The following is a 13,179-nucleotide window of genomic DNA, read 5'->3' on the forward strand; positions in this document are numbered from 1 at the left end:
AAAGAGCCCAGGTGGGAGGCCACTGCATTAGTCCAGGCAAGACCTAATAGCAGTGTGAACCAGAGCAGGGCAGTGAGATGAAGAGAAGTTGCCTGGCGGGTTCTAGAGTGGGGGTTGGGGTGGGGGGTAATACGAACTGGACTTGAGGGTGGAATGAGAAAGACTAGAGAGGGGAAGGACGGGGTGAAGCATGACTCCCAAATTTCTCACCTGCATAAACAGTGGATGGTGGTGCATTCCCTGAGACAGGGTGCACTGGAAGATCACAAGCTCTGGTGGGGAAGATCATGAATTTGTTCTTGGACATGTGTTTGTGATATTTGGATATCTGGCTGGAGATGTGAAGCCAACAGTTGGATATAAGAGGATGGAGCTCAACCAAGAGTAGGGACTACAGGTATCAACATGGGAGTTGTTTGCACATAAATGGCAAATGAAGCAGGGAGGGGCAGGGGAGTGGGAGTGGTCTAGATTGCCTTGGATCTAGTGCAGACAGACAGAAGGCACGGGCAGCACTCTCTGAACTGAGGGAGTACTTCATGGTAGGGCTGTTGGGAGGGTTGCATACATACTGCTTGCAACATAGGAAGTGCTTAATAAATGACAGCCACTGTCAGTCCATCCAGCTTCCCTCGCATCCTGTTCACTCTCACTCTGGGCCCAGCGATGTGGGCCAGTCTTGGTTCTTTCAGGGCAGCAGGTTTCCACAGGGCCTTTGTACCTACCTTTCCTTCTGCCTGGAATGCTCCTTCTTTTTCCTTCTATTGATTCACCTTCATCTGTCAGCTGAAGAATCATCTGATCTTCCCAAACCTCACATGGCATACCTGCCTCGCGCCCATCAGGGTAGCTCCACATAGAACCATGTCCCTGCCCTGCATATCATGTATCTTGGTTTGTAATGCTACTCTAATGTATCTGATTATTTTGGTAATATTTGATGTTTGAGTTTGATCTAAAATCCTGGTCTGATTTTATTTATTTATTTATTTATTTATTTATTTATTTATTTATTTATCTATTTGAGACAGGGCATCCATCACTTTGTCACCCAGGCTGGAGTGCAGTGGCGTGATCTCTGCTCACTGCAACCTCTGTCCCTCGAACTCAAGGGATCCTTCTGCCTCAGCCCCTCAAGTAGCTGGAACTACGGGCTTGTACCACCAGGCCTGGCTAATTTTTTGTATTTTTATTTTTAGTAGAGATGGAGTTTGCCATGTTGGCCTGGCTGCTCTTGAACTCCTGAGCTCAAGCAATCCTCCCACCTTGGCCTCCGCTAGTGCAAGGATTACATGTATGAGCCACCTCTCCTGGCCCTGATTTTTATTAATAGTTGCACTAGACTGTGAGCTCCCTGAGAGCAAGGATACATCTGTTTTTGCTTATCTTCGTGTCCTCAGTGCATAGTTTGGCAGATGCTTGAAACATATTAGACAATAAATATGTGTGGCATGAATTAATAGAATTATAAGAAAAAATCTCGCTGAGGTTTTTACTGGAATTGCATTGAGCCTGTACATTAATTGGAAAGAATCTTTACTGTATTAAGTCTTCCTAATCAGGAGTCTATGTCACTGCACTCTTTTCAAGAATACAATTAGTTTCACTGAGGATGAGAAATCATGCCCTGTGAAGTGTGGTGAACAGGAATTATTTGGTTTGGAGGAGAGGAGACTTGAGGACAGAATTGCTCTTTTAAATACTTGAAGAGAAAAGAGGTTAGTCTTGTTTTATGGCCTCAAGGGGTATGAGCCGTACCCACTGAAGGATTATGAGGGAAGCAGCTTTTGGCTCAAGTAGAGCTGGTGGTGGAAATGGGGTGCCTCCTCCCCTAGGTGTGCTTGAGCAGCCCAGCGTGGCCGGGCTTTGGCTGCTATCCTTGGCTTTGCCTGTGTTTTGTTTTGCTAAGAGGTGTTCCCTAGCTCTTATTTTGGTGACAGGGACATGCAGGCTTCCTAGCTGAGGAGAGGGGCTTCAGGAGAGAGTATAGCTGAGACAGAGAGAAAGGCCCAGGAAGCCAGGCAGCTGCTGAAGGGAGAAAAAATTTGGGCAAGGGACAGAGATGGCTTATGAGATTTTGGAGGGGAATTTTGCTCCATTAATGAAATAGAACGCTCTCATTGAAGCCCCACAAAACTTTCAATAAAAATCTTCATTATTCATAAATGCTTTTGTATTTGTAGCTGTCAGGGAGTGGCAGTGCTGAGCATAGCAGAGGGTTTAGCCTGTAAGGAAAAGGCTTTTATCAGGGTTGTTCAGGGGTAAAGTGGGCTGTCATGAGAGCCAGTCAAGCAGAGCTTGGACCATCCCTTGGCAGGAAAACCGAGCAGATCAAAGCATCTGATGGAGACTTCAATCGCCTTTAAAGTTCCTTTGACCCTGGAGGGTTCTGATTCATGGGTGCCTGTTTCTCTGGCCCGTTAACAGAGCAATAAATGCTGCCCAGGCACACGTAGTATAGACTCAGGTAGAAAAGCACCTTATCGCATATATCTGGGACAACTGTGGAAAGAAGGGGATTCCAATCATTCCAAGCCAAATGATTGTCTTGCCATATTATTTTCAGGTGGATCAGATTCACTTTCTGCTTCTCAGAGGCATAGCTGGGATCTGCTGGTGTCACGAGGCACTTAAATGCCAGGGAGGGAAGGAATGGGTTTTAATCATTGATGCTCCCCCCATTTTCAACTGCGAAAAGATACCCCAGCGTAGTATTAAGTAATGGGAAATACTTGCAAGTTGGAGAGTTAGAGAAAGGGGCTTTCCAGGGATGGGGTGGAGCCTCCAGGTGGGTCCAGGGTGATCATTTCTGAAGCAGCAGAGGCCTTAGACCCATAAGAGCTGGGCGCCTGGCCATGCATGGTGGCTCACGCCTATAATCCCAGCACTTTGGGAAGCCAAGGTGGGTGGATCACCCAAGGTCAGGAGTTCGAGACCAGCCTGGCCAACAGAGTGGAACCTCAACTCTACTGAAAATACAAAAATTAGCCAGGTGTGGTGGTGTGCGCCTGTAATCCCAGCTACTAGGGAGGCTGAGACAGGATAATTGTTTGAACCAGGGAGGCGGAAGTTGCAGTGAGCCAAGATTGTGCCACTGCACTCCAGCCTGGGTGACAGAGTGAGATTCTGTCTCAAAAAAAAAAAAAAAAAAAAAAAAAGGGCTGGGCGCCTCTGTGATTTTTCCGGTGTAAGCCCAGGGATGCTTATAGCTAGTAATTTCCCCAGGCCTCTAAACGGCAGAGCCCACTGAGGAGAGGGAATATGTGAGGTTTGTTGAATCTGAGGCTATAAAGAGGTTTATCATCATTAGCAATATCCAATATCATGTGTTAGCTACTGAGAATGAATAAAATAGGGAGTTTCAAACTTTTCTGAAGCTCCAAACTCTTATTTCATCAAAGAGGGGTTAGAGTCTATAGGGAGAAAATTTTATTGTGAGGCCAAGGCAGGCAGATCACCTGAGGTCAGGAGTTTGAGACCAGCCTGGCCAACATGGTGAAACCCTATCTCTACTAAAAATACAGAAATTAGCCAGGTGTGGTGGTGAGTGCCTGTAATCCCAGCTACTCAGGAGGCTGGGGCAGAAGAATTGCTTGAATCTGGGAGGCGGAGGTTGCAGTGAGCCGAGATCGTGCCACTGCACTCCAGCCTGGGCAACAGTGAGACTCCATCTCAAATAAAATAAAATAAAATAAAACAAAATAAAATAAAATTTTAATTATATTTATATTATGTCTATATATGGTATCTATATATGGTATACATTTATATTATGTCTATCTATGGTAACCAGTGTCACATATAGATACTGGTTGCCATGGCAGGCGGAAGGGAATGTAGCACATCACTCATTGCCTCTTAAAGGCAACTGCCTGGAAGTAACCCACTTCTGCTCTCATTCCATTGGCTTTAGCTAGTCCTACGGACCCACTCACCTTTAGCAGGTGCACTGTGGCCATGCGGTGTGCCCAGAAGGAGCATCAGAATACCAGTGAGAGCTGGGTTTGGTGGCTCGAGCCCATGTCCCAGATACTCAGGAGGCTGAGGCAGGAGGATGGCTTGAGCTTGGGAGTTCAAGGCTGCAGTGAGCTATGATCGTGACACTGCGTGAGTGCCACTCTGCCTGAGTGACAGAGACTCCATCTCTAAAAATAATATTAATAATAATACCAGTGAGCAGCGAGCAGCCTTGGTGGTGACAACATTTGGCAGACTGAGGTCAGTTTGTAACGGGTGATCCATGCCCAAAGTGCCAATAATGATTAGAAGGGAAAGAAATAGCAACTCTTTGGGCAAGTAGTTTAGAGATGGAGGTCATAGGATTTGAATGCAGGCTCCGTCCTCTGCCTCATATTTTATTCCTTCTTTGCATCTCCTCAAGGCCCATGGCAACTTCTCCATGTAGACAGCCTTCCTCCCCAGTGGGGTTTCCATTAAATTTGGGAACAAAGCCCCCAGGTGAAAATGAGAGTGGAATTTGGAGCTAGAAGATGAGAAAGGAATTGAATGTGGAAATAATATCCTCCCACAGCGTAAAATGTGGAGGAACAAAGCAGTTGTCACAAAAATGGTTCAAGCCAAACTACATGAAATGTGCCCCCCATGCCACCTGCCACTGAACCCCAGGAAAATAGGACTCCTGGAGGACACATACTTGCTGGGAAAACACTTGGGCTTCCTGGGATTCCTGAAGGGGCAAGTCTGGTCCCCTGGGGCCTGTCTTGCATTTTCTAGTTCTCCTCCACTTTGGGGCCAGAGCAGAGGGAAGCCGAAGTCACCTGGAGTCATTGCTTCCCAGGTACCTCGAGAAAAAAAGAGTCCTTCTTCTCTGACTTTGGGGTTGGGAATAGCTTTTCCTTGCCACTTCTAACAGACATCACTCCAGGGATCTTGAATGGAAATACACACTCACCACTCTTCTCCGGGTGTGAGGGACAGTCAACCTGCCCGATGGTGGCAGTGACTGGAGCTGCCCTGTGGAGTAGACATTTAGAATTCTAGTTTCCTCCAGCCACAGGGACTAACGTTGGGAGTGTTCCTAAACCCAGTCTTCAGCATGCAAAATGTGTTTTCAGTGGGCTCAGTTCATCATGGATTTGGGGTTTGTCAAGACTACATGTCATTGAGTGGTGCCAGTGGGCCTTAGAACTTAATTCCCAGTCTGGTGCAGCACATGCCCCAGGCTGTGCCAAATCCCAGAGGGTCCTTTGGGATAGAGTGGGGGTCCTGATCTCAGGGTTCCTTTGCTGCCTGTGACTCTTCTCTTCCTCTCTGGTCTCTTCAGGAGCTTGAGCGCCTTAACCAGGTGCTGGAGGCCGAGAAGCAGCAGTTCGAGGAGGTGGTGCAGGAGCTGAGAATGGAGCAGGAGCAGATCAAGAGGTGGTGGTGGTGCCCGGGAATTGGGAGCGCCACTAAATTAGGGCATGCAGAGCCCACATTCCCCGTCAGACCTGAGGAGGCCCCCACCTCAGAGATGCTATCTTTCCAAGGCTCCAGGCTCTATCCCAGTTTGAGTCTATCTTCCAAGGCTCCAGGCGTGGGTGTTCCAGAAGAATCTGCAGCCTCCTCTGCCGCAAACAAACGGGGTCATTTCTGTCCACTAGAGTATAAGGCATCAGAGCATCCCTCCAAGCCACAAAGCCCCTTGCCTTCATGAAAGCCTCTCTCACCCAGGGCCAGACAAGACATGCTGGCCTAGAGATGCTTGCTGTTGGCCAAGACCCTCACCATTCGCTGTCTTTCCTGCATAGTCCTTTTTGGGAATGTGTCACTTGAGATCTTTAGTACCATGTATTGTTTGTAAATCTAGTTGTACATTGTAATCACCTACTGAATTATAACCTCTTGAAGGTAGAGCCTAGAAATCTCTTTCTATATATGTATATATATCTATATACTTGTATCTATCTATCTATCTATCTATCTATCTATCTATCTATCTATCCATCTATCATCTATCTATCCATCCATCCATCCATCCAGCTATCTATCTATCTGTCTATCTATCTATCTATCTATCTATCTATCTATCTATCTATCTATCTATCCATCTATCTATCTATCTATGTTTGTTTGCTTGTTTTAGAGACGGAGTCTCGCTCTGTCACCAGGCTGGAGTGCAGTGGTGCGATCTGCTCACTGCAGCCCCGCCTCCTGGGTTCAAGTGATTCTTGTGCCTCAGCCTCCTGAGTAGCTGGGATTACAGACATGCACTATCGTGCTCGGCTAATTTTTGTAATTTTAGTAGAGACGGGGTTTTGCCATGTTGGCCAGACTGGTCTCCAACACCTGACCCAATGATCCTCCCACCTTGGCCTCCCAAAGTGTTGGGATTACAGGCGTGAGCTGCCGCACTGGGCCAGAAATCTATATATTTTTAAAAAACACCCCAGGTGATTCTGAGGCAGCCTCTAGAAATGTGGAGACTACTGCCATGGGTGGTGGTGGTCATCATCATCATCCTCATCCTCATCATTATCATCACCACACATGATCAGTGATAACCCAGAAGTTTTCTTATAACAGCCTTATCCAAGGGTGTCAATTAACTATGTATTTTGAGGAGGGAAAAACCCAGAGGCTGTTACTAAGTAAATAGCCAAGCACCTACTCAGCTTCCAGAATGTTGCCAGGTACTAGAAGGAATAGAAGACAAGTCCACTCCCTTGAAGAGTGGACATATGATCTGGTTGGGGAAACAAGATTCACACCCAGGAAACATGCAGATTTCTCGTGTTATGGGAATTGAGACACATGCATGATCCTTGTGGGCTTGAATACAGGGCTGATTGAGATGGGCCTTGAAAGGTGAGTAGGATTTAGAAATTTGGGCAGGAGAAGGGAAAGACTTTCCCAGTAGGATGAGGGAAAACTAGTGTAAAAGCCTAAGGTGACTGAAGCTTGTGAAGAAGGCAGCAAGGAGCGTGTTACCCCAGAGAGAGGCCTTAGCCATGTTCTATGTCAGAATGACCATGGGTTCTAGCAAGTGCTGTCCAGAGAAGACAGGGTGAGGCTAGGGCCCCTTCATTTCTCCAGTGTTTCCCTCTGCCTGTGGGGTGGCCCTAGGTTTATTCCAGGTGACAGATGCATGTGTACCTGGAGGAAGTGACTCCAACCCCATGTGGCTAGGATTTCCTTTCAGCTCCAGGCCCCTACTGCTGCTGTCAGGGCCCAGCTGTGCAGAGGGGCTGGCCATTCAAGAGCCCTTCTCAGTCCCAACAGGAAGTGAAGCAAAAGCATTTCTATGTGCAGAGGTGATAGGTGGGGGGTGGGGAGAGGGGCACTGCCATATTCAGCCCTCTGTCCCCACAGGGAGCTGGAACTGACTGCAAGATGCCTTAAGGGTGTAGAACAAGAGAAAAAGGAACTGAGGCACCTCACGGAGTCCTTGCAGCAGACGCTGGAGGTGAGGGGCCGCTGGTGGGTTAGTTGACCAGGTGGCAGGCTGGTTGGTTGGACCACATGACACTGTTTTTTCCAGCAGTGTTTCACCAGGGGGTGATCTGTAAGAGAAATGGGCATGGAGGGGTGCTGATCTAAAGGATCTCTTCTCTATGGGTCATTGAAAGCTCCAGTACAGGCATGAGGCCCAAAGCAAGAAGCGTCTGTTCTCAGACCCAAAAGGACAAATTCAGGCTTGTCCGTGCTATTACCATGGCCTCAGGAAATCCACCTCTGGTGCTTATATTATTATTATTATTATTATTTTGAGACAGAGTTGCGCTCTGTTGCCCAGGCTGGAGTGCAGTGGCGCAATCTCGGCTCACTGCAAACTCTGCCTCCCGGGTTCACACCATTCTCCTCCCTCAGCCTCCCAAGTAGCTGGGACTACAGGCGCCTGCCACCATGCCCGGCTAATTTTTTTGTATTTTTAGTAGAGACGGGGTTTCACCGTGTTCGCCAGGATGGTCTTGATCTCCTGACCTCGTGATCCGCCTGCCTCGGCCTCCCAAAGTGCTGGGATTACAGGCATGAGCCACCGCACCCAGCCACCACTTCCTTCTTGTGTCTTGTTTACTTAGCTGCTCCTGAGTGACATTGAACATAAAGGGAAATGAACTGCCAGGTCACCATCATCTGATACCACAGAAACTGGGATGGGGAGGGGAGGTGACATGCCTCAAGGACAAAGTACAAACTCCTTAGCATGGCAAGCAAGTGCAAACTCTGGCCCCAGCCTCCCCTTCCCTCTCGCCTCACTCTTCCCTCTGCTGCCCCTCCACGCCCCGCACAAAGACTCCCAACCCCTGCTCCAAACCATGGAGCTCAGGTATCCCAAGGAAGCAAACTCTGTCATGCTCCACACCTTTGTCCATACTGTTCCTTCTACACAGTGTAGCATTTCCACCTCTTCTCTGCTTGGAGAACTTCTATTCACACCCTTCTAAGACTCAGCTCAAATATCTCCTCAGTCAAGCTTCTCTGATTTTCTAGGCAAGTATCTACTCTGAGCTCTTGGCTCCCATGGCATTTTGTACATATTTTATGGGACTTAACATGCTAGGTGTATATTCCAAGCTGTGAATTTCACTAGACTGTGTCTTCATGGTCTCTCCAAGCCCATCCCCTGAAGTGGGCCTGGCACCTATGGTATATGGCCCATATCTGTGCTGTATCCATGAATTACCATCAAGGCTGCAAAGGTTTCTTATCTCCCTTGACTGGCTGGAGCCTTGGAGCTTGTGGGGCCTTTATTCATTTATGTTTCCCTGTTTCACATCATGGGAGGTGGTTCCCATGGATATTTTCAACTCTGCTTCTGTGTAATGCCATTTAGTACAAGATCCCAGTCTCATAAATGGAGAGGACATCTTTTTTTTTTTTGGTGGGGGGACAGGTTCTAGCTGTGTTGCCAAGGCTGGAATGCAGTGGTGCAATCATAGCTCACGGCAGCCTCGCTCTGTTTGTGAGAGCATCTACATCTGCTCTTGGGCTGGTTCCTGTTGGGTGTTTTTCACGTAAGCCCAATATGTCTCCTCACTCAGCCCTGGAGGAACCAGGTCCCCAGAGGTCATGCGACTCCGCTCCAGTAGGTGCTGTCTTCACTGGAAGGCACTTTGGGTTCCTTTATGGCTCTTGATGGAGGAGTAATCTTGCCCTCTTGCGGGAGAGATCGGGGCCTTTTAGCTCTGGAGAAGAATGAAGACATTTCAGCAGCCACAGAGGACTGAGAGAGGAGTGGGTCACTCCCCAGAACGGAAAAACAGGTGAGGGCAGCCACCTTGGAGAACCTAAGTTGGGCTTTTCTTTTCCTTCCCTCCCTCCATGCCAGGAACTCTCCATAGAGAAGAAGAAAACCCTGGAAATGCTGGAGGAGAATGAGAACCACCGGCAGACACTGGCCAATCAGAGTGAGCAGCCCCCTCCCAGCGGGGGTCTCCATAGCAACCTCCAGCAGATCGAGGAGAAGATGCAGCAGCTCTTAGAGGAGAAGCTCCTGGCAGAGAAGCGGTGAGGGAGCCCCAACCCCTGAGGACACCATTGGCTTTGGGGTCTGGGGATTTTCCCCGAACTGGACACCCGGACTCTTGGGTTCTACTTGGCACTGACCAAGGAGGGCTCACTCACTTCCTTTTGCCTAGGACTCCGTTTCCCCACCAGGAAAGTGGGAAGAGAACTTTCACTACCCAAAACTGGCTTGATAATTATCTCGTGCAGTGGTGTGAACCATGCAGAGTTACTAGGTCCTTGTCACCATGCTTTATGGAAAGCTGGGCAAGTTTTTAAGCCCCCTTTTACAAATGAGGAAATGGAGCCTCAGAGGGGTTATATGACTTTTCTGAGGTCACAGAACTAGCAAGCTCTGGACCCAGGACTCCAGTCTTCTGACTGTAAACCTAGGGCCCCCAGCACTGACCACACCATCCATCTCATCCCCTGTGTGCGTGGACTCACAAAGTTCAGGAGCTCATGAAGCCTGGGATTCAAGGTTTCTCCAGCTTGGTCTCTAAGGGGAGTTGTCCACCCATTGGCAATCCCATTTGGCGAGTGAGCATTGAGTAAGTGCCTCTTCTGTCCCCACAGGATGAAGGAGAACGAGGAGCGCTCACGGGCCCTGGAGGAGGAGCGTGAGTTCTACTCCAGCCAGTCCCAGGCACTGCAGAACTCACTGCAGGAGCTGACAGCAGAGAAGCAGCAGGCTGAGCGGGAGCTCAAGGTGCTGTGACCTGGCCTGCTGGAAGCAGCTGGTGCCAGGGCCCTTCCCTTCCCCTGGAGATTCCTGTCCCACCCCTGTACTTTACTGGGTAGCTGCATGAATTATCTCTGTCGGTCTGACCGGACGGCCAGGCACGGGGGATGGAACCACCACGAAGGAAAGCAGTGAGTCTGCTGCATCATTGACAGACACCTGCTGGGTGCAGGTGCCAAGTCCAGTCCATCTGGTTCAAAGGGTAATACTCAGAGGCAGGATGTGATAACTCCCATCCAAGCCCATTGAGCCAGGGGTGACCAGGGAAGGCTTCCGGGGAAGAGGGCAGCTGCTTCCAGGACCTGACTTCCTTCTCATTTCCCTCTCCTCAACCTCAGGCTGAGGTGAAGGTCCGCATGGACCTGGAGAGGCGACTCCGGGAGGCAGAGGGGGCCTTGCGAAGCCTGGAACAGGGGCTGAATTCCAAGGTGCGGAATAAGGAGAAGGAGGAGAGGATGCGAGCTGACGTGAGCCATCTGAAAAGTAAGCTCTGCCTCTGGGTCCTGGCCCCCAACCTTGGCACTCAGCCCCAGATGGGATCCCGGCCCTGTAGAGCCAGGAACCCCATACAGGCTCTTCTATGCATGAGGTGCTCTATGGCTATTGAAGGGTTTCTTCTCCAGTTACCTGCCTGCATGCATCTCAGCACCACTGCCTTCTTGTGGCTGTTGGATCTGTGGTGGGGGGAAAGCCGGAGCTTCTTCCATTTATCAAAAGCTCAGAGCTCTGTTCTCAGCAGGCCTGCCCTGAGATGGCTGCAGATTGTGGTTTGAAAGGCAAAGAAAGTCCACTTCAGCAGGTGGCTCTGGAATCTCAAGGGACGGGGTCAGCATATTTCCTACTCAACCTCACCAGGATCCTTGGGAGGGGAGGGACCGGCTGAGGGTAAGGATACAGTCGAACCGCACCCTTCCTGGCCCTGCCACCACAGGATTCTTTGAAGAGTGCATCCGGAATGCTGAGCTGGAGGCCAAGATGCCCGTGATCATGAAGAACTCGGTGTACATCCATAAGGCAGCCACTCGCCGCATCAAGAGCTGCCGCTTCCACCGGCGCCGGTCTAGCACCTCCTGGAATGACAGTGAGTGTGGCTGTCTGCGTGCCCTGGTAGGGTGGTGACAAGGCAGGAAGAGGGCAACATGGGGAGCCAGAAGGGTTGGCCCAGCTCTGAGGCTGGATAGTGTGGCCTTGAACCTGGCCCCACCATCCTTGGGCAAACGGGTGAATTCTCAGGGCCCTGGGTTTCTCAAAGGATATGGAAGCTCGTGGGTGGGAAGAGGCTGGAAGAAGCTTGGCACACATAAGGGAGTGAGGGGTGGTGTGAGGCTGGGGACAGGGCCAGGCCTTTGTGGAGGGAGCACTGTTCACAGGACTGTCGGGCTCCTGTTTTCCCAGTGAAGCCGTCCCAGTCCTTCATGACCTCCCAGCTGGATGCCAACAACATGGAGGAGCTAAAGGAGGTGGCCAAGCGGCTCAGCAGGGACCAGCGCTTCCGGGAATCCATCTACCACATCATGGCCACCCAGCCTGGAGCCCCCTCAGTGCTCTCCCGGGGCGGAAAGTGATGGGCGCTCCTCCCCTGCTTCCCAAGTCTCCCCTGGATGGGCCGGGAGGGGAAGGGGTGGCAGAGGGAGGCCTCACTCTACTGGCTCCTGGCCTCTCTGGTCTGGAGCCTGCCTCTCCTCTGGGCCAGAGCTCCACTTCGGGGCCAGCCTTGCCCTCAAAGGACATGGACGCTGCCTTCCTCGCCCTCACCCCACAGGCCACCTTTGGGTCCACACCAGGGCCATGCAGGCCCGAGCTGGGTGCTGGTTGTCATGGTGAGGTGAGGACAGGACCTGGTTGTATGTGGAATTTGCGTTGATTGGGGAGTGGGGTGGGGAGGGGCTATCTACCACTGTGCCGTCAGCCAGGGCCTGCCCCACAGAGGAAGATGGCAGCCCTCCCTGGTGCCCACTGGACCTCTCTGGGGCTCTGCTGCCCTGACCCTGGTCCTCATGTAGAAAGGCCTCACCTACCCACCTTGACATTCCCTTTTCCCCAGGGTTTCCTGACTATCCCTTTGTTTCTGACACTCAGCAAAATGTCCCTGAGCTGAGGCCCCTCATTTACACCACATCTTGGTGTAGGGAGGAAAGGGGCCTAGGACAGCAGCTTCTGGGTTCCTGACATACCACACACCTGCCACAGTGCCGCTTTTACTGAGCTCAGGCCCTGGCTGTGGGGTCACCCACTGATTCCCCTCCTCCTCGGGTGAGCTCACTCACAGCCTCGGCACCTTGCGAGGGCAGAATGATGGTGCCGCGTCCCTCCTGCATGTGCACCTAGGGCCCTGGCTGGGAGCTGGAGCCAGCAGTGATGCTGGGGCCTCCCCGAGAGGACACATAACAACCTCAGGAGTGGGCCAGGCACAGTGGCTCACGCCTGTAATCCCAGCACTTTGAGAGGCTGAGGCGGGAGGATTACTTGAAGTCAGGAGTTTGAGACCAGCCTGGTCAATATGGCAAAACCCTGTCTCTACAAAAAATAAAATAAAATAAAATAAATAGCTGGGCATGGTGGTGCATGCCTATAGTCTCAGCTACTTGGGAGACTGAAATGAGGGGATTGCTTGAGCCTGGGAGGTTGAGGCTGCAGTGAACTGAGATCGTGCCACTGCACTCTAGCTAAGGTGACAGAGCAAGACCTGTCTCAAACAAACACAAACAAAACAAGCTCAGGAGTGAAGGAAAGTCACTCTGGTTCCTGCATTATGTACACCTGGTTGGGTAGGGAGGCAGTGTTCCTGCTGGTCGAGAGATCACAGATGTCTCCTTCCCAGCTGCCCCTGCTTCAGTCACCTTGCTGTCTCCTCTCCCTGCAGAGACTTCAGCCTGTGAAGCAATGTGGCCATGAACACTGGCAGATGGGAAACCTGGGCCTGTGATGAGGCCAGTGGTCATTGGTTGGCTCAGTGTCATTGGAAGTGAAGCTGAAACGCCAATCTGTAG

General features: G+C 50.7%; 1 protein-coding gene across 1 annotated transcript in view; it reads left to right on the top strand.

Moving 5' to 3' along the window:
• PLEKHD1 (pleckstrin homology and coiled-coil domain containing D1) overlaps positions 1-12,745 on the top strand; it is a 45,667-nt gene extending 32,922 nt beyond the window's left edge. Inside the window, exons 7-13 of the mRNA XM_001104931.5 lie at positions 5,285-5,379; positions 7,312-7,405; positions 9,272-9,450; positions 10,024-10,156; positions 10,528-10,672; positions 11,121-11,270; positions 11,585-12,745. Coding sequence (XP_001104931.2) covers positions 5,285-5,379; positions 7,312-7,405; positions 9,272-9,450; positions 10,024-10,156; positions 10,528-10,672; positions 11,121-11,270; positions 11,585-11,754 — 966 coding nt within the window. The 3' untranslated portion in view covers positions 11,755-12,745. The remainder of the gene's footprint in view (positions 1-5,284; positions 5,380-7,311; positions 7,406-9,271; positions 9,451-10,023; positions 10,157-10,527; positions 10,673-11,120; positions 11,271-11,584) is intronic.
• The last annotated feature ends 434 nt before the right edge of the window (positions 12,746-13,179 follow it).

Source organism: Macaca mulatta, chromosome 7, assembly GCF_049350105.2.
Source record: "Macaca mulatta isolate MMU2019108-1 chromosome 7, T2T-MMU8v2.0, whole genome shotgun sequence".
NCBI lineage: Eukaryota > Metazoa > Chordata > Mammalia > Primates > Cercopithecidae > Macaca > Macaca mulatta.